Genomic DNA, 22331 nt, shown 5'->3' with positions numbered 1-22331 from the left:
GTCTTAAAAAAAAGTCACTTCTATAATGCAAGAGTGACCCAAATTGTGAAAGGTTATGGAAGCATGCTTCCAGAAAAGAATGACTGACTTTGGAGGTAGAAGGTTGTGGGAAGACCAATCTAAAGAGGGCAGGCTTCCAACAGAAAATGAATTAATCCTGTTTAGGTAGCTCCAAAAGGCAGAGGAATAAGAGAAATCAAAGGAAGCTGGCTTCAGCTCAACATAAAGAATTAACAATCAGAAGTCATTTATTAACAGAACTAGCTGCTTCCCGGAAGTGTTCAAAAAAAGGGGCACCAGATAGCAAAAGGAAATTCCTACTGAAGATGAAAGAAGACTGAAAAACTTGTAAGATGCCGTCTAGCCAGGAAAGCAGTAATAAATGAATTTTTCATAGACACTCAAAGCTTACTGAGACCAGTAATAGCATATAACATAATCATTTCACATCAGTAATTAGGTTAGAGGCTTGGGCACTTCTCTTTTGAAATATTCTTTGTGGTACCAAGTATAAAGCTGGCACTCATATAATGGGAAAAATCAATACAGAAGGTAATCTGTTCACTGGTTTAAAGTATTTCAAGCTATCTCTGGTGACTATATCCTTGCAAGTCCTAATTTGTAGTATCAAGTTTGTTCGCTTGTACCAAAACTGACAGTTCTTTTGTAACGTACCTTCCTTTTTCTTATCATAGGCAGATAATAAAAGGGAGCAACTAAAAAAACGAAAAGCGACCAAACATCCATTTATCTGCGTATATCACATCACCAGTAACACTTACATAATGCCCAACAGTTTACAAAGGTCTTTCACACACATTATTGTATCCACATAGTACTAGATCTGGTTCTTACAACTACCTTATGAGTTAGTAAATCAAGTATCATCATGGTCTTAGAAGAGATAGGAAATGGAGTCCCAGGAAAAAGGCTGAAGTGAGTTAAACACATGACTGACTAGTAGATACCTGAAGAAGACAACAAATCAAGTTTTCTTTCTGACTCCCAATCTAGAACTCCTTCCAGCAGTCACTGGTTTTCTACACCAACCCCAAAAGATACCCAGAAATTAATGTGTTTTTTTTTTTTTTTTAATGTTTTATTTATTTCTAGGAGAGAGAGAGAGAGACAGCGTGAACAGGGGAGGGTCAGAGAGAGAGGGAGTCACAGACTGAAACACGCTCCAGGCTCTGAGCTGGCAGTCAGCACAGAGCCTGACGCGGGGCTCGAACCCATGAACCGCGAGATCATGACCTAAGCGAAAGTCGGACGCTTAACCGACTAAGCCACCCAGGCGCCCCAGAAATTAATGTTTTTAAAGACTGCCGATATGTGCCCACTGGCAGTATCCAGACCCATACAAAGCTGATACAACTGAGCTACTGCAAATGCCTAGTTGAAATTTGGGGTTGGGGAGGGAAAGATGGATAAGCAGGCTAGGATGCCACAGGGACACAAAATACTGAAAAAAGGGAGCTATGAGTAACTTGGTTCTGTCAGTAACTGTGGGCACATCATTAAATCTCTTGGCATTAATTTTCTGAGCTATAAAACATGTTAGAAAAGCTAAGTTCCTTTGCAATAAAATTGTTTCTATACAGTTGGTACAAACTAATAAATACAAAAGAATTAAATAAAACCCTTCATCTTAGCCACCTATGAAGACCCTTCTCCTACGTTTCTTTTAATTTTCCACAGTATTCAGCACAGTAGGACATCAGAAAATGCTCAAACTGCCTGCACTATTAGGACAAGGTAAACCTCAACTTAGATCCTCCCCCTACCCCCTGATGAAAGCACAAGGAAAAGAACTAGGACCAAGTTTAACTTCAAACATGTATTTCTCTGCTTTGTGAACAAAAAATTCAATTAGGAAGGTAATCTTAGAGAAAATGTTTTTAATCTAAACAATTCTTATTCTACCACTCTATCATAGCTATAGGAGATTCTGAAGATCATAAGAAGTACATTCTAAATTTACCAAAATAATTTCCAAAGCAAATTCTAGTCTAAAAATGACTTACTATTTGAAGCTTGATTGTTTTCCCATCTAACTCTATAGTTCTTATTTTGAAATCCACACCAATTGTGCTGATGTAGCTTTCTGTATATGTATCATCCTAAAGGGAAAAAAAATAAAATTAATGTTCAATAAAGAAAATATGTCAACTTTTATCTATAAAGTCGATAATGTTTATAAGGCATAATGTGTTGAGAACAGCTACTCCATTCCAATATTCAGTTCATGTTCTGATTACAATGCACTATTTAATAGTAGATTCTTCTTAGGATTTTTTCACTAGCTGTTCTTTAATTTTATCAAACATCTGTTTGCAAATTCTTTACATACATCATATAGAAAAAGGTTTCATATTTTCAATGATTACAAATGACTTTTCTGTGTATCAGCAAAACTCTTGTTCCCCTCCCTGACCCTCCATCCAATATATTCACCATAAAGGAATGATGTCATTCTCCTCTTCCATTTTTTTTGGAGGTCAATTGTACACTAGTTATGACTTTTTTTTGTTGTTTGTTTTATTATTGAGAAACAGAGATACAGAGTGTGAGCATAGGAGGCAGACACAGAATCCAAAGCAGGCTCCAAGCTGTCAGCACAGAGCCCAAAACAGGGCTTGAATCCACGAGCGGTGAGATCATGACCTAAGCCAAAGTCGGATGCTCAACCGACTGAGCCACCCAGGTGCACCCCGCCCCCCACCCCAGTTATGACTTTTAAAAGCTTGTGCAACCATCACCATTATTTAACTGCAGAACATTTTTATTTCCCCAGAAAGAAACTCTGTCCCAGTAGCAGTCACTCTTCATTTCCTCCTCTCCCCACAGACTCCAGAAACCACACGAATCCACTTTACGTCCCTATGGCTTTGTGTATTCTGAACACTCATGTGAATGGAATCACGTATATGGCTTTTTTATGTCTGGCTTCCTTCGCTCAGTATAGCTTTCAAGGTTTGTTCATGCTACAGCTCATACAGTACTTTGTATGGATACAACACATTTTGTCCTCCATCAATCAGTTGATGGACATTTGGGTTGTTTCCACTTTTTGGCTACTATGAATAATGTTGCTTTATGAACATCTGTGCACAAGTTTTTGCGTGAACAATGTTTAACTCAAACTTTTAAAATTACACCTATTTTTCTCAAGTATCTGCCATGACATTTTATTTAGAACGGAAAAAAAAACTTTTTCTTTCAGTGAAAATGTTCGTGAAAAGATATGTGAAAGGAGAGATCAGGCTATCACCACCTAAACCCACTGAATAATCTTAGCAAGCACAAGGCAACTCCTATGAAGTATTCTGCCAACAAAGATGGGCCTAAATCTATTAAGAGGATCCCTGTCAAACAAAACTTTCTGTGATGATGGAAAGGTTCTATAAACTAGTCAATACAGTTACCACTAAGCTAATGGGAAACAAGGAAGTGAATTTTAGATTTTATTCAAATTTAATTAATTTAAATTCAAGTAGCCACATGGGGCTAGTAGCTACCATAAAAATAGCACAGTTCTGGGGCTTCCAGTTACTATAACAAGAGAGATAAAGGAACAAGTTTAAAGACACCATAAAGAAGCAAAGTGACAAATCTAAAATGTTGGAAAATCTATATGACAACTACCTAGGTTCTGCAAAAAGTAAAAGACAGAAATGAAAAAGGAGATTGGAAAAACTTAGATTAAGCAGCAAACAACCAAATGGAATGTATAGACCATGTCTGTATCCTGATTCAAACCAACTGTGATATCACATTTCTGAGAATCCGAGATATGTATTTTGTAAGCTGACAAGGGCACTGTTATTTTACAAAATGTCCAGTTTTTCTTCTTTAAGATTTTACTTTTAAATAATTTCCACACCCAACGTGGGGCTCCAACTCACAACCCCGAGATCGAGTTGCATGGTCCACCAACTGAGTCAGCCAGGTGCCCCCAAAATGTCCAGTTTTTAGAAATGCACGGTTTGTGAGATCGAGCCCCACGTCGGGCTCACGCTGACCACACGGAGTCTCCTTGGGATTCTTTCTCCCCCTCTCTCTGCCCCTCCACAGCTCGTGCACACTCTTTCAAAATAAACATTTTAAAAACTTATTTACTGTTTTTAATTGAGTGTCTAATAAATATCAGATACTACAGAAAATAGAGAACAAAATGAGTACAACAAACATTCACTTCGCACTCCTACAAGATAGGTGCTTTTTTGGAAATACTTAATGAATGCTTTGTTAGAATTCTTATAAATCCCTACATGTGCCTTATTCGTATGCCTCTGAGCCACTGCACATGTTCTTCCTTCTGTCCAAGTTCTCAACATCTCTTTCTGCATACTTCCTAACCCCCAGCCCCTGGGTCACAATTTTTATTCATTCTTCAATTTTGAGCTCAGGCAATACTGACTGTCCAAACACTCTTTAACTTCCTTGGCCAATTCTCAGAGTTTCTTACCTCTGTGGTCCTACAGCTTATTACACATTTCTTTCTTTCTTTCTTTTTTATTTTTTAGTTTATTTGGAGAGAGCAAGTGTGCAAGAGCAGGGGAGGGACAAAGAAGAATCCCAAGCAGGCTCCACATTGTCAGTGCAGAGTCCAGTGCAGAGCTCAAACTCACAAACTGCAGAGACCATGACCTGAGCCGAAATCAAGAATCCAATGCTTAACTGACTGAACCACCCCGGTGTCTGTACATTTATTATACATTTTGCAGCTCATCTCTATTCTAGGGGCCCGGGAGTCTTTTAAACGCTTCAATTCTACTGTGTAGGTAGGCAGTACTGAAACCTGTGGGTTAGATCAACAGGCATCCAGAGGATTTTCCTTGAAACACAAACACCTCAGGCTGTAACCATTCTCAAGAGATGTCAGATATCCAAGATTGCTGATTTACTATTACAGATGATTCCTGATTTTAATATTTGCCAATTTAATAAAAATTAAGTACTACCTAATTTTAAAGTCCTTTAACTACAAATAAGATCGAACTTTTCATACTTATTGTCAATCTGTATTTCTTCTTTTGTGAACTGCTCACTCATGTATTTGCCCATATTTCCATTATGACAAATATACTTTTCATATTAATATGTAAGTGTGCTTTGTATATTGAGAATATCATCCCTTCCTGTTATTTTTTTGCTAGTATCACTGGTTTCCTAACACTTTTATGTGTGTAACATTAATTTTAATGCAAATTAACAATCTTTTCTTTCCCGATTTGTTTCCGTATTAGGAAATATTTTCACACAAGATAAAGAATTTTACCCTAGTAGTTCCTTGGTTTCGTTAACTTTTATATATACGCACACACACACACTATGTAAAATTATATACATTTTAAATGATATTAATACTGTCAATCAGAAAAGTCATATTAAGAATGACATGCTGTCAAGTTCACAGTGAATTTTAAGTTTTCTAAACTTCTAATTTTCCCCTAAGAGCTTGAATTTTATTACATGTACCAAATGCTATCAGTTATCTTCCTTGAAATGAGTCTCAGTTCACTGGAGAAAATCTGCCCAATACCACCAAATTCCACATCACTACAGTTTGTCAGCTGTTCTTTCAAGTAAAACAAAAAGAAAAAGAAAAAGAAAAAAGGAGCTAGTTCAGCTCACAACTCAAACAACTATCAAGGGTTTTTATTTTCCTCAAGACAACCAACATACTCCATTCAGTATGCAGTAACAAGTGCTTTACATGTTTTTCACACAGAATACTTAAAGAACACTCAAGGATCAAGATTTTTAAAAATTATTCATTTTTACTGTTTTCATCAAAGACACTCTTAAGTGACAATCCCCCCCCTTCCCCTCACCAATACAGGTAAATACTAGGACTCTGAGTACAGTTTGGCACTTAGCACTGCCTTGATAGGGCGCTAAGGCACCAGCCGTTTTACCCACCACTGCATGTGCACCATCAGAGCAAATGTCAACACACTGAAAAAGGCAAATGTCTTTTGCGTTAATACTAAGTAAGTACTTACTTAGTAAAATACTAATGGCTTAGTATTATTAGGATAAAAGCTTTAACCTCATGGACCCTTGGAGAAAGTCTTGATGATCCCCAGAGGTCTTTAGACCATACTCTGAGAACCAATGACCTAGACATGAGAAGGAAAACATGTTCAACTTGAAGGCCATTGATAAAGACTATGGAGACTGTGGATTCTATTCAGTGGGTTCAAAGTTACATATCTGTAAGGTGCAGCATACAGAACACTATGCCAATGTCAAAAAAAAGTCTGTACCAGGCTCCACTTTCTCTTTTATTCTACTAAAATTTTACTTAAAGATTCATTTTTCATCAAGTCACTTAAACACAAGCCAACTCTTTGAACTCTACCAAGAGTGTTAGACATTCTAACTTTATAATCACACTTTGCTGAATTTCTTAAACTCGAGAGCATTTCTTCTACTTAAGTCAACATATCACTGGGAAGGTACACTTGGAGACTTTTAAATATATAAATTCTGGAAGAACTATTTTTTTCTGAATGAAATTGTTTAATCCTTTGACTATCTAGAAAACACACACAGCACAAATTTCTTTAAAGGCATTTCAATTTCAACTTACTGCAAACCTAAGAAGGAGGCAAGACTTTCCAACCCCAGAGTCGCCAATCAGAAGTAACTTGAATAAATAATCACTGCAAAAAGAAAAAGAAAAATCACATTAAAAAATGCATACCACACTGTAAGTTCTACAACAAAAATATAAGCCAAGAATAACAGCTCACTTGAGGACTCCTGAAAAGGCCATGAATGGCTTCAGAAGCCATTTAACTCCTGAGGCCTGTATTAAAAATATTTTAGACTAGGGACGCCTGAGTGGCTCAACTGGTTAAGCGTCTGAGTCTTGGTTTTGGCTCAGGTCATGATCTCATGATGTGAGTTCGCGCCTCACATCAGGCTCTGCTCTATCAGCTGTCTCCTTCTTGTCTCTGTCCCTCCCCTGGTCTCTCTCTCAAAATAAATAAGCTTTAAGAAAAATAAAAAATATTTTAGACTAGAGATGTGATAAAATCATATGCTGCTTATGTCAACACACAACTTTAACAACATTCTAAGCTTGCTATTAAAGTGTTTCCTTCAGAAAACACTGAAAGTTAGGCACTATTTCTGTACATTAAACTACCAGGACTAACTAAAAAACCAGTCCCAGGGATTCCTTTATGGAGCAAGATCCTTTCCTGGACCAGAAGACAATATACTACTGCCCATGGCCTCTATACTGCCGAGTCCCTCATAGATCTTTTCCACCTGAGACTAGTTCTGTGTTTTTTTAAGTAATTTCAAAAAAAATCCAGAATTTATCCATTTTTTTAATGTTTCTTTATTTTTGAGAGACAGAGACAGAGCGGTAGAGAAAGAGAGGGAGACACAGAATCTGAAGCAGGCTCCAGGCTCTGAGCTGTCAGCACAGAGCCTGATGCGGGGCTTGAACCCTTGAAATGTGAGATCATGACCTGAGAAGTTGGGCACTGAGCCAACTAAGCCACCGAGATGCCCCCAGAATTTGTACATTTTTTAAAGGATATGTATTCATGATTTTCAGTTTTTTCCTTTGTGATTTAAAAAAATGATACTTAAGATGAAACCCAAAAATCACAATTTAAATTTAGATTATAATTATCATTATTTAAATGTAAGCAATATGTAAAACTTTCAGAAATGATTATCTCTGTGAATATTCATCAACTGCTACCTAGGTTTACACAGTGATCATGTATTAAAATTTTCTTCTAGTTTTACCAAGTTATCATAGTACACTTATCGTCCTTAATTATATTTGGAAAAAAATAAAAAAAATCCAAAGTGCCCTAGCCAGCAAAATAAAAATTATAGAAGGAAACAAGAAGCTCTTAAAGAAGTCATAAAGGGGATTTAGGCAAAGGATGAACTAATAATTAACTAACATCCATTCCAGTTTGAGATCCTAAAGAAAAAAGGAGGGGAAGGGAATAATAACTAAAATTTACCCATAATAAATAATACTGAACACCAAATAACTTTTATTGGCCTGTACAGTTACTGACTGACGTTAGTACTACTGACATCCTGCTTAGACCTAATAACAATTTTTTAAAGTTTACTCATTTTGAGAGAGGGAGAGCACAAGCAGGGGGAGGGAGAGTATCACCAGCAGGTTCTACACAGTCAACACAGAGCCCAAAGCAGGGCTCAAACCCACGAACCACAAGATCATATCCTGAGTTGAAATCAAGAGTTGGACACTTAACTGACTCAGCTACCCACTAAATTCTTAAGAATGATGGACATTAGCAATGAGTACATGTTAACAATTTACATTACCATTGATACTACTTTAGTTACTTTTAACAGAAATTTAGACACAACAAATGCCCTGAAATCACCAATCTCCCAGAGCACAGTGCCAGGCATCCAGTGAACACTCAATTAACACCCTCTGAATCAGCTGTACGGGACCCTGTTACAATAAAAGACAGGACTGGGCCACAATGTTGCTGAATGTTGTTCGTTATCTTAAAGATCAACTTTCTCATTTCAGGGTAAACATAAGGCTGGAAAAAAACAAGAATACTTTCTAAGTGTATTACAAATTACATGCTGGTTAAAAGAAATTAATAATTATCTAAAAATCAACTTTTTCAATTATCACATTTTTTCACTTTTAAAGTGTTATTTTAAAACAGTTAATTTATGAGTTTCTGATAAAGCTCACAAGTATTATAAATAATTATGAACAGTTGGGCACTCTTCTCTGCAACCAACTAATCATTTCTAAAGACTACTCTTTTCAGTTTTACTAACATGAGACCTGGAGGAGAATGGCAAACAAAATCAAACTCAAACTTCTTCCTCTTACTGAATACACACACCTGGAGAGTGCGAGCAACAGGATGTTATTTGCACTGGGGCATTTAAAATTACCTACTACTGTAGTAGCTTCTTTCTAAATTATTAATATCCAAATGTTCAAGAGAACTCAGAGATTTGAGAGTGCTTAAAGATATTTCTCTAACTATAATTTACAAAACAGAACACAATAAAAATGTTGACAAAAATATGCAAATCTAAAATTAGAAAGCACAAGGTGAGAATTCTGGTAGAGTCAAGAACAATTTAGGAAATGGTGAGACTTTAAATGTATTTATCCTTTATTCCTCAAGAATTTGGATTTTCAACCTACAATATTGACTAGAGTGAAAAAAATGGATTATTCTAGTTCAGAAATCTATAGCGTTAACAAGTGTAATCACTACAGTCTTCTAAATTAGATCTTCTAGGGGCAGCTACGTGGCTCAATCCATTAAGCATCAGATTCTTGATTTTGGCTCAGGTCATGATCTCAGGGTCCTGAGATCAAGTCCCTGGTTCCTGGTTGGCTCTGCACTGGGCGTGGACCCTGATTAAAATTCTCTCTCTCCCTTTGCCCCTCCCCTGCTCAGACACTCTCTCTCAAAAAAAAAAAAAAAAAAGAAAGAAAATCCATTTCCTTAATTTCCCTACTCTTATGTCACACATACCTGTCAGTGTGTAGATAAACTTATTTGTGTATCCAAAATCTAGTATTGTACCTTTTTCGAGGCATGTGCTAAGAGATCAGAGAACATTTTAATTTTGCATCTTTAAAGAGATCTCTTTCATTATGAGACACAACTAAAGAAGATCTATGGCCATCCTTGATTAACATTTTAAGTAAATTTACCTAGGGGTGAAAAAATGGATGGAGATATAGCATGTTAAAAGGACACAGGAACCAGCCTGAAAGTTCTCTCACTGGCCAAGGCAGAATAACTTAAGCCACAAAATAAACCATGTATTGGGTTATAAGCCAACGAACAAAATAAACCACAAGTTCATGCTGGTATCAATTCCTTCTAGGAGATGGACTTAATTCCCTTCTGTTGAGTGTGGGCTCTTAATGACTGCTTTCTAAGGGTATGGAAAGGGAAATATAATAACTTTACAATGGAGGAACCAGACAGATACCATCTTAACTGATTACACTATCATCCGTAATAAGTCACACTGATTTCATGTACCCTCTGATACGATGTGATGAGTAGAGTGCTTCACCTCTACAGTATCTTCCCCACAGTCCATAGCCCCAGTTGAATCATGAGAAAACATCAGACAAATACAGACTGAAGGACATTCTACAAAGTACCTAATAGCGCTCTTCAAATGTGTCAAGATCATGAAAAACAGGAGACTGAGAAACTCACAGACTGAAGGAGGCTAACATGTAACAAGTAAATACAACATGGTATCCTGGACTGGATTCTACAATAGAAAACTGACATTAACAGAAAAACTGGAGAAACTGTAATAAAAGTTAGTTTAGTTAATAATGTGCCAATGTAAATTTCTTAATTTTGATAAATGTACTTTGGTATGTAAGATCTTAATAATAGGAGAATTTAAGTGAAGGGTATACAGGAATTCTCTGCACTATTCTTACAACTCTATAAATCTATATTTATTTATTTAAAATTTTTAATGTTTATTTTTGAGAGAGAGAAAACGAGTGAGCAGGGGAGGGGCAGAGAGAGAGAGAGACAGACAGACAGACAGACAGACTAACTCTGAAGCAGGCTCCAGGCTCTGAGCTGTCAACACAGAGCCTGATGCGGGGCTTGAACTCACGGATGTGAGATCATAACCTGAGCCTAATTCATACACTTAACTGATTGAGCCACCCAGGCACCCCTAAAAATCTAAATTTAAACCCATGAAGTAGGGGTGCTTAGATGGCTCAGTTGGATAGCGCTGGGTTTCAGCTCAGATTATGATCTCAGTTTGTGAGTTTGAGCCCCACACTGGGCTCTCTGTTGTCAGCACAGAGCCCACTTTAAATCCTCTGTACCCTTACCCCCACCCCCACCCCTCCCCTGTGCAAGTGTGCTCTCTCTCTCAAAAATAAACATTAAAAATTAACATAATACAAAAAATAAAAGGATAAATATAAAGATGGAAGGAGTAAAAAAAAAAAAACCCAACAACCATTAAGTATGAGGACATTCAGCTATATCCTGGGGTGCCTGTGTGGCTCAGTCACTCATGTGTCCAACTTCAGCTGAGGTCAGACGATCTCCCAGCTTGTGGGTTTGAGCTCTGTGCTAGGCTTTCTGCTGACAGCTTAGAGCCTCCTTTGGATTCTGTTTCTCCCTCTCTGTTCCTCCTTTGCTCTCTCTCTCTCTCTCTCCTCTCTCTCAAAAATAAACATTAAAATAAATTTTTAAAGAAAAAGAAAAGCTAGCTCCTGATACTTTTTAAACATAAGAGAGACATACTTTGTGTTTTCTCAAGTTAAATCAACAAATCATAAATCATGCTGGAATCTATAAAATAAAGGCTTAAAAAGCTGTTTTTGAGGCACAAGTATTAGAGAAAATTCTTTTGAACTGCTCAAATTTATATTAACATGAGCAGAGATTACATTTTAATTTAGACGAGATAATTCAATGAGTAAGCAAACACAGTTAAAGTAGACTGACACAGATTAAGGCTAGAAAAAGGTAGCTTCAGGGAAATTAACAGCCTTTAACAGTTGGGTAGTGGGGCATCAAAAATAAAAGTGAGTAAAAAAAAAAAATTATTTTCACTATCTCCTGTAAGTCAATTCATGGTTTACTTCAGCAATATTGGAAATTCTGTATTTCCATTATTTATGATCTGAACATAATCTTGATACCTCTGCCATTTTTGCATGTAAGCACTAACAAAATTTTCTGTATCTTTAAAAAAGTCCCTATTGTGAGAGCATAAAATATTATACTTTACACCAAGTTACAAAAACAAACTTTGGTTCAAAATTCTACTTAGATAAAATAGTTTCCTCTTCACGAAGTTACCAAACTGCATACACAAAATATGTAGTAAGAGATGAATCCACTTATGTCTGAATCTAAAATGCCACTGGGAAGGGCACCTGGGTGGCTTAGTTGGTTAAGCATCCAACTTTGGCCTATGTCAAGATCTTACTGTTCCGGAGTTCAAGCCCCACATCCTGCTTCAGTTTCTGTGTCTCCCTTGCTCTCTGCCCCTCACCTCACTCTCTTTCAAAAATAAACAAATATTAAAAAATAAAAGTAAAATAAAATACTACTAGGAATTCTAAAATCTCTAGAGACTGTTTATGTGAAACACTTTTATGTGTTGTTTAGTATACTTCATTTCCCATTTTTGGTTTTTAAAAATGTTCACATACATAAAAGATTTGGGGGAAAATGGACACTTCTAAATTTTAGGATTACAATTGATATTTTCTTCACTTTTTTCAGTCTGCAATAAGTGCATATTACTCTTATAACCAAAAAACAGATTATTTGAGAAGAGGAAAAAGTTTTAATTGGAGGGTTTTTTCAAAGACTTAATACCTCTGCAAGTTCATTCAGCATTACTGTCATAACATAAGTGATTTCTAAGTAGGTAGAGCAGAGTCAAGATAGCATTGGCACATTCCCAATATAGCCACAAGTATATGAAGTCATTTTTTTGGATTAAATAAGAATAAACATTTTTCTTTTATGAAATAAAATTTAGATTATCAAACATAGGTCATATGTAAGAGAAAGCTTACATTAACACAACTTTCAATATTCCACCTTCTGGAAACATATACCAAGGAAGAAAAGACAAAAGTAAAACAATGGATATAATGTAAAGTTGTTTTCATCCACACCGTACTCCCAAAATACAAACTTCATAATGTCACCTTAGAAAATATGCCTACTATTCTAAAAAGTTCAGTGCAAAATAAATGTGTTTTTCATCTAGAACAAATTCTCTTGCATGACAGAACTCATGTTATTTTACTTTTTATAAATGTCATACTTGAAAATAACCTAAGCTCACATATAAAATTGAAAACAAAATTATAACTATAATATTATGACACAGTGGCCAAATTTTAATTCACTTTTAAGAGATACACTATTCTATTAGATTTTGGAGTATGGAATGATTATAATAAAAACTTGGGCTGCAGTTAACTGTCTGACATCAACTATTCTTCTTCACCTTTTTTTTTAATGTTTTACTTTTGAGAGAGTGAGCGAGTGCACACGTGCTTGAACAGGGGAGGGGAAGAGAGAAAGGGAGGAACAAGATCTAAAGCAGGCCCTGTGCTGACAGCAGACAGCTCCATGTGGGGCTAGAACCCATGAAGTGTGAGATCATGACCTGAGCTGAAGTCGACGCTCAACCAACTGAACCACCTAGATGTCCCCTTCACTCATTTTAAGTATGCTCCACAGAAAACAATTCTAAAGTGGCCATCAGGCTGGAGGAAAGAGGGAAGAACTTTTAGTTCCTTCACATATTTTCATATTGTTTGAATTTTACGAAGCACATATTACTTTGAAGATTAAACTAAATAAAAAACAAAATAGGGACACCTGGGTCCGACTCTTAGTTTCAGCTGGATCATGGTCTCACAGTTAAGGAATTCAAGCCCTGCATTGGGTTCCGCATAGGGTGCGTTCCCTGCTTAGGCTTCTCTCCCTCTCCCTGCCCTCCCATGCTTGCTTGCTCTCTTTCTCAAAATAAATAAACTTAAAAAGAATAAAAAAATAAATTTTCAACTATGGACAAAAGCACTCTGTTGGTCAAAGTAATCATCAAGAATCTGAGAGTACAAGTCTTTCTTCCAAATTTAACGAAATAGCCAATTTTTAAAAAGCTGTCCCCATTAAGCATTTGATATTTTTGACATTGAGAGACAATAAATTAATTTTCCAGGTTCCATTTCAGCTCTGTTTAGAACAATGTTCCAAAAATTCAAAGTTGGAATTCTGAAAATGAAGGCAACTTTGGTAGTCTTAAAGGAAGTGCGGCAAGTCATGTAAGAAGACAAAAGGAAATAGATGGTCTTACAACCTATGTGACAATTATTTGCTGAAAATTATACTAGGGAGGAGGTGTAAATATCCTCTACTTCTTTTACCTTTCAAAGCCTGCATGGGTTTTAGAGCTGGAAAGACCTGTATTTGAATTCAAGCCCCACCACATGCTAGCCATGTACAATTAGCACTCTCTACCACCCAATTAGGCTTCTTGTCAGGTTTAGAAATAATGCCTTTAAACCTGCAGCACAGTATATGACACATTACAGAAGCACAGTAAGTGGCAGTTATTTTTCCTTCCTCGCTCCAAACAGCTAGGTAACTTGATGAAAACCTTAAAGAGTTTTGACAAAAATTTTAAAGCTATTTATCTATAGCAAAGCCTCTGTTCAGATGATGGGTGACAAAATACCACAGGAGTTTACTGATATAATCTAACAGTTTAAAAATTACCAACTAACAGTTATAAGTACTATGTTCACACGAGTCACAACTCCCAAAGCCTACAACACATGATACAGTAACACGGTCTGCAGCAAGTGTGCCCTCTCCAGCAAAAAGAAAGGCAATTCTCTGCCTCACTTGCTTTACTCACAAAAGACCTCTATGACTTCTAAGGCCCCAAGTAAAAATATTCAAGAATAGTCATGAGGGTAAGAAAACTGAAAATGGATACAATAATTAACTTCAAGCCTAACGAAGCTTTAAAATACCAACCTAAGATGTGAAGGAGAGCGTCAAAGAACATAATATGTACCTCATAACATGTATTTCACAAACTTTACCATTTCTAAAATGACCTCACTAATCATAAATTTTAAAAGAAACTGACCACAAAAATGTTAGTCGCCTAATTAACTGGCTCAAATTTTAAATTCCTAGACTTAACCACACATAGTAAGTTGGAAACCACATACTAGGACTGTGAAATCACAGGCCCTGGAGTTAAAATTCCAATTCTGCTGTTTACTAAATGCCCTTAGGCAAGCCATTAAAGTCTTCTCTGCCTGTTTCCTCATCTGTAAAACTGGGACACTATTTCTTCACAGGATTGAGGGAAACAATGTACATAAACAAAACTTCTGGCTATTGATGACAACTCAAATTGTTACTTGCTGACTACATCCCAAGACTAGCTAGCATCAAGGGTTCTGGAGAGCCCTCTTCAGTGATGTGTTACTCTCCAGCTAAATAAAACAGAAGTAAAACTTCCTGTTAATGACAAATCATAGGCCCTTTCTCTAAATCTTCTGCATTTAATCTGCGATTCTATTCTTTAAAAGTATCGCAAGATTTAATCGGTGCTAATACTGTGATACCAGTTATTCTTGTTTGAGCATGTGCCATGGTGTTGTTTTTTAAATTTATTTATTTTGTAAAAGCAAAAAGCACAAGTCGGGGAGGGGAAGAGAGAGACTCCCAAGCAGGCTCCATGCCACTAGCACAGAGCCCAACACAGGCCTCCATCCCATGAAGAGATCAATACCAGAACCAAGATCAAGAGCTGGACACTTAACCTACCGNCCAGCCCCAACTCCTAGCATACTCTAACTGATGACAGAGAGGGCTGACTGTTGTTGTTGTTGTTGTTGTTGTTGTTGTTTTTTAACAAACTTTCTTGTAAGGTTGAAATTACCCCATGTGTGTATGTGTGCACGCATGTGTGTGTATACATGTGTGTGTATATACACACACAGGTATGCATTTACTATAAGATTTTTAAAAATTTGTATTAAGAAAATTGTTCAAGTAGACAAAAACAGACTAATTGTATGATGAGTAATCACATGTGAGAAAAGCTTTAAAATTGAAACCACTGGCCATTTCCATAATAGTCTAATAACCCTTATTAGAATATACATGTCAAATATTATCTGCATAACACTGAACAGTTTGCTCTTGAGACTCAGAACTGAGGTGGTACTAATCATTTTATAGATAAAGAAACAGGCTAAAAATGCATAAATTACTTGCAGAGCTAAGTATCAGTCTGAACTTAAACCTAGGGTATGTAACTCCAAATGCTGGTGTTTTTTTAATCATACCATATTCCTTCAATGATGTATTTTACATACTCAGGTGATAAAAACATAAGTCACACATATAAAACCTATCAGAATGAGTCAAATCATTATGAACTAGTACACAGGACTTGACCAAACATAGAGAAAAGTGTGATTCACTGCTTAAATTAACTTAGAACATTTGTGATGGTAGAGAGTAAGTCAGCTTAGCTCAAAAAACATGGTAAATTTTACAGTTCAGACTTCATTAGCTTTAGGAAGTGATGAACCCAACTGGCCTTTATGAAGACAGGTGCTAGCCATCAATCTACAAATAAAGCACTAAATGATTATCCAGTGTGTATTTCACAAAATTCCTGCAAATGTCCTTTTATAAATCTAGCTATTTGACTATTTTTATAAGTTCCATCAAACACTTAAGACTGTATCATACTTGGCTAGGCTTTTATCCCAACTACATCCTTTACTGAGGTGGTAAAGATACTACAGAGATGACATGTTCTTAATCCGAACACTAGTGTTCTGTGAACTTAGCCTTGGCGTGCCTGTTTCAAGGCTCTCAGAAACAATTCATATATTAGTAACTTAATGAGAAACAGAAAGGTAGCATTTAAAAAAAAAAAAAAGGAAAAAAACCACAATAGTTCATCAAAATAAAGCATGCCCAAACAAATCTCACATTTTAAAATAATTAGTTCAGAATACCAGATTTTAGGGGCGCCTGGGTGGCTTAGTCGGTTAAGCGTCCGACTTTCGCTTGGGTCATGATCTCGCAGTTCGTGGGTTCGAGCCCCGCGTCGGGCTCTGTGCTGACTGCCAGCTCAGAGCCTGGAGCCTATTTCGGAGTCTGTGTCTCCCTCTCTCTCTGACCCTCCCCTGCTCATGCTGTCTCTCTCTCTCCTAGAAATAAATAAAAATATTAAAAAAAAAAAAGAATACCAGATTTTAAGCTAAAGTGAGTATAAACAGCATGCACTTTTATGCAAAATGTTATAAGCCGTATGCCCAAAGGGAGCAGGTCCACAGAGTTCATCAAATGCTCCTAGGGTACAGGACCATAAATGAGCTAAGAAAAACTGCCCTGTATTTACCCAAAGAAGACACTAATTCAAAGGGATACATGCATCCCTATGTTTATAGCAACACTATCTACCAGAGCCAAGATATGAAAGCAGTCCAAGTGTCCATCAATTGATCCATGGACAAAAAAGATGTGTTGTATATATGCACAATGGAATATTATTCAGACATAAAAAAGAATAAAATCTTGCCATTTGTAACAACATGGATGGAGCTAAAGCATATAATGCTAAGGAAAATAAGTCAGAGAAAGACAAATACCTTACTTCACTCATATTTGGAACGTAAGAAACAAAACAAGCAGAGAGAAAAATGAGAGAGACAAAATCAAGAAACAGGGGTCTCAATTAGAGAGAACTGATGGTTACCAGATGGGAGGATGATGGGGCATGGTTTACATAACTATGGGGGGGCGGCGATCAAGGAGTGAATTTGTCGTGATGAGCACCAGGTGATGCATGGAAGTGCTGAATTACTATATTGTACACCTGAAACTAATATAATACTATACGTTAACTGGAATTAAACTAAGAACTTAAAACAAAAAGTACCCTAAATCAAGTTATTGGAAAATATCTACAGGCACAGTGAAAAAGACAAATAATTGCATTTAAGTACTATTGTTCTTCAAAGGAAATATATTCAGACAAGTTGAATCTATCACTGTTCACAGAAAACCTCAATTACATAATTTATTCAGATTCACCCCTAAAGCTCACTAGTTTGAAACACAGACTGCATAAAATGCCCTGTGTAAAGACCTTAAGCCAAGTGGCTAGCACATAGTAAGTACTCACTCAATAGTAGCTACTACGAAAAAAAAAAAGATATTCCCAAAAAATGGCCCACGCTTATAAGCAAAGGCACTTACATGATCACTACCTGTTAGAATTAGGAAATCTACCAACAGGGAACAGTGTAAACCTAATCGGAACCTATCACAACCACGGATTTAATAAAGCAGAGTGTTCCCAGCACCTGAACCGACCAGTCACAAAACTACCAAGGAAAACTTCATTTCCAACTTCTCCTTTGTACCCCATTTCTTTAAATATTTAAGTCAGTTAGTTAATAGACCAATACTTGTTCTCTCTCGCTCCTAGGACTACTATTTTTTTTTCCAAATATCACCCCCACATTACCCTTTTATTATCAGAAACACTCACAGAGCAGTTCCAAAGAAAAGCCAAGACCTAGGTGTTCTTCCTTAAATACTATTCTAGACATCAAAAAAGCAACCTCAGCTTCACCTACAGGAAAACAGTGGAATAGTCTGACCACTCCTCTCTCCTTGAAAGATTAAAAAAAAAGGGGGGGGCAGGCATTTTGCCCAACTCTTACTAAAACTCCAGAGGAGCTCAGACAGTGGTAAAAAGATAACAAGCTACACATCCAAAATACCCAATGCATTGGCATCCTATACCCATTTTTAGTTTATTTTCATCTTAAAACACTCAAAGTATTTCTTAGCAAACCTTAAATCTCAGAAACCTTAAAAAGCATTTTACTTGACCTTAAACATTTTCATATATTAGAAAGAGACAAGAATACATAACATTAGCAAAAAAAAAAGCTATTCTTAAATATCAAAAATGAAACTTTACTACAATGGCAAATAGTAAAACTATCATAAATGTATAGTCAAAAGTTGCCAAGGAAAGAAAACACACATACACAAAGGATTGCTAGTAGGATGTGAATATAACAAAATGGTAGCACACAGATAAATTACTAAGATTACTTCCAGAATAAAAAAGACTGAAATATCCAAGAAATAAAATTACTCAGAAAGCAAAATTCTCTTTAAAAGTCAACTGAAGAGTTTTCAAGAGAACACTTGATTCTGAAGCTCTTGCATCTTTTAATATTTTAAACTTTAAAATTTTTATTTGGAATATCTAAGAAGCTGTCAACAATTCTCATTTTAACTTAATTATGAAAAAAATTTTTAATGCCAAATTTCAGTACTTTTCAAATGACCTGACAAGATCACATATTCACACAACTCTTAAGATTCATTCTGTAGGGATTAGATTTCTATATAGCTCCCAGAAACTTATACTCCCCCAAAAAATCACATATGCTGATTCTCTACAGAAATTAAGAAAACATATTTTGGATGGTGAGAATACGGATTATTTTTCTTCGAACTTTTCTGAATTTTTCAAGCCACTACCAACACCACCCAAAACTCAAGACAACCAACAAGAAGTCAACTTACTTTGAGTTGATTTATGTTTCTTTTCTAATAAAAAAAAGTATATGAAAGCCAATTATGACATACTTATTACTGTCAGATAACAAAACTGATTTTCTTTCACTTTCAAATGCTTATGTTAAAAGACAGTGTTGGCAAAAATAAATAAAAGAAAGAAAGAAGGCAAATGTTCCTTAAGTCTATTAGTCTATTAGAAGAGCAAAGTTTGAAAAACTGATTAAATCTTGAGCCATGATCTCAAACATCACTCCTAAGCCGTATAAGAATAGAACAAAACAAAACAAAAACAAGGCATTTACTATAAAATCTTTCTGCATTAAAGAACTATAGGTGATCCAAGTAGACGTCTATAGTCCTTCCTATTGTAGTTAACTGGTATATCCATAAGTAAACACACATTATTCTTAACATACTCCTTATAGATGAAGTAGCCAAAATGATTTTCTTGACACTAAAAAATCCACCAAAGCTAATGGATTAGAAAAAAGGTTTCTGGTATGACAATAATGCCAAGTATTTCTTAACCAGTGTGCTGAAATAATCACGGCCTGCTTCACCACCTAATTCAGAAAATCTTTCTTCAGATCTCCTGAAAAAGATCTTTTCCACCTACTGTTTCCACAATTCAGATTCCACTTCCTCGCTTTCTTTTTGTTTGTACTTGAAATTCACAAATCAGTCATTACCCTTAATTTCTGCCATAAAGATAACTCAGGGTTGCCATTTCTCCCATATTAGCCAAATAACATAGAAAGCAGTCAAAGGGACAGCTTAAAATTTAATCTTTGGCTGCTGTATTTCTTATTCTCCTCCTCCCAAACCAAGCTTACAACTTAAAGATCATAAAGTAAAAGCATTTAAAAAGCTACCAACAGGTAATCTTATGTCGACCAATAATCTAAAATCCTGTTCCTTCTGACAGAACCAACCTTTTTCTTTTATCAAGAATCCATTTTCAGTTTACCAAATTCAGTGGCACCCATGAGGAAGATTTTAAAAGTTTCTAAAAGGAGTAAGATAAATTAGTAGATTATAAACCAAAAACAAGGAATATTTAGAGAGCACTTTTAAACATTATCTAGTATACTACCCTTTCACATCAGTATATGTGTATGCCATAATACACATGTATTATAATGTTTATTATTATACCTAACACATGTATGGCTATGTTAGCTGTTAAGACATAGAATTATGAAAGGCACTCACCTATTAAAAGTTTTAATTTAAGAAAAAATATAAGATTTAAAAGTTTAGAACAGGTATTAAAGTAAATGGACTTGTAAGAATTTCTTTTGTTCTCTTTTCCAATTTNATTTCTGAGAGAGAGACAGTGTAAGCAGGGGAGGGTCAGAGAGAGAGAGAGAGACATAGAATCCAAAGACAGGTTCCAGTCTCTGAGCTAGCTGCCAGCACAGAGCCCGATGTAGGGTCCAAACCCACAAACTGAGATCATGACCTGAGCTGAAGTCAGACGCTCAACCGACTGAGCCACCCAGGCGCCCCAATTTTTCACTACTTTTAAGATGGTAACTTCATTAAGAACAACAAGAAAAAACTGAAGTCACACTGTTAAAAATCTGCTTGCTGGTTGCCCTTGTGATCTTCCCTAATAAACTACCCATCACCTCCTCTCCAAGTAATTTTCACTAATGCTCTTCCAAAGGTTTTCCCAACTGCTATTTTATTAGACACAGTCTAGAATATACGTATAAATGGCCAGGTGTTGGCATAGCAGAAAATTTCTGGGTTTGATTGATTCTGTTGAGGTCATTATTCTAACGGATGGTTTGGCATTTACTTAAGAAATACTATCACTGCCATTTAGTAACCATTTTTCCTTCTTTCCCCTTGAAAAATCCTCCACACTCCCTACTGTTTCTCTCAATCTACTGCTAATAATTCCCTCACAAGCCTCTTTTCTATAAACTTTTCCTGAACCAACTGGCCAACCACCACCCTCCACCCTCCTTTGAACTCTTGTTGCTCATATCCATGCTGCATAGCTGAAATGAACTCTACCGGTCTTTACCAAACTATTTTCTATATTCCATTATAAACTAGTTAAGGGTAAGGATTACACTTCTGAATCCTAGCACTACTAGAATGTCATACATGATAATGACACACACCACCTGGAGAGCTCTTCTTTTGTATACACCTGAATCTCACGACAACCCTGATAAGGAATGTTGACTCCTACTATTCTATTTTATAAAAGGAGAAACAATTCAGAAACTAAATTTGTCATGGTTCTGTTGAACTAATCTTCAAAATCTGTTCAGAATACTAAATAATGCTGCAAATAGAAGAAACTCCCCAAAGAGACGAGGTTTACAAGTCTCCGTAAAGTGGCAAATCCATATACTTTTACTGTTGCCAGGAAAACCACCAAATTAGGAACCTCAAGTTCAACTCTCCCTAAGTGCAAAACCAACTTTGTCCTAGGAGTCTTTGATAAAGAAATTAAAAACTGCCAACATAGCACACACGGCACTGCGGGAACACGATCCTCAACTTCTTAAAGTATATAAAATTTTAATGAAATAGTATGGCTTCTGCTTAGCGCAAAAGGGGACATTTCAGCATCAAACCACCGCATTACAAAACTTGAAGTCAGAATGCATTTTGCAAGAACCATGTGACACACACATGACAGTCAGCTAAACTGATGGGTGGACCTTTTAGGGGAACTGTTTAGCAGTAACCAAAGCAGCAAATAAAGTCAACTTTTAAAGTACTGATTTTTGCTTAAAAAAAAATTTCCCTGTCTCTCCCAAAGCCTTCTAATGCTTAAGAGGAATACCAATTAAATCTCCTTCAATCATTCATTAACTTATATATGTAAACTGGAGAATTTTTTTTAAGGACCATTAAGGAGAGCCCAATGAAGTCTTCCCAGGAAAAGTGAACACCAGTTCCCAGGAAAGGTGCCAGGTGTGTCACATATGCTGTGGTGACTTAAGTAAGCAAGAAAAAGAAATGCATTAACTTTTCATGACACGTCATGGAACCTCATTCCCTATCTTCCAGCATTCAAGTAGGTAATCCAAAACCTACAGATCATAGAGCCCATTCGTTTCTCTTTCAACTTGACAGCAGTCTTCCTTTAGTTTGATAACATCAGAAAAATGTTCCTACGTCTTAGTTCTG

General features: G+C 36.2%; 2 protein-coding genes across 2 annotated transcripts in view; one reads left to right on the top strand and one right to left on the bottom strand.

Annotated features, from left to right (window-relative positions):
- The window catches only part of CEP68 (centrosomal protein 68), a 37371-nt gene extending 32460 nt beyond the window's left edge, over positions 1-4911 (top strand). The window contains exon 9 of the mRNA XM_077766416.1: positions 4527-4911. The gene's annotated coding sequence lies outside the window, so the exon portion shown is untranslated. The remainder of the gene's footprint in view (positions 1-4526) is intronic.
- RAB1A (RAB1A, member RAS oncogene family) overlaps positions 1-22331 on the bottom strand; it is a 29340-nt gene that overhangs the window by 6105 nt on the left and 904 nt on the right. The window contains 2 exon segments of the mRNA XM_077766420.1: positions 2025-2120; positions 6599-6671. Of these exon segments, the coding sequence (XP_077622546.1) occupies positions 2025-2120; positions 6599-6671 (169 nt within the window).

This window comes from Crocuta crocuta, unplaced genomic scaffold (assembly GCF_008692635.1).
Source record: "Crocuta crocuta isolate KB4526 unplaced genomic scaffold, BGI_CrCroc_1.0 scaffold113, whole genome shotgun sequence".
In the NCBI taxonomy this organism is placed as follows: Eukaryota; Metazoa; Chordata; class Mammalia; order Carnivora; family Hyaenidae; genus Crocuta; species Crocuta crocuta.
This window is presented reverse-complemented; position numbering and strand designations above follow the sequence as displayed.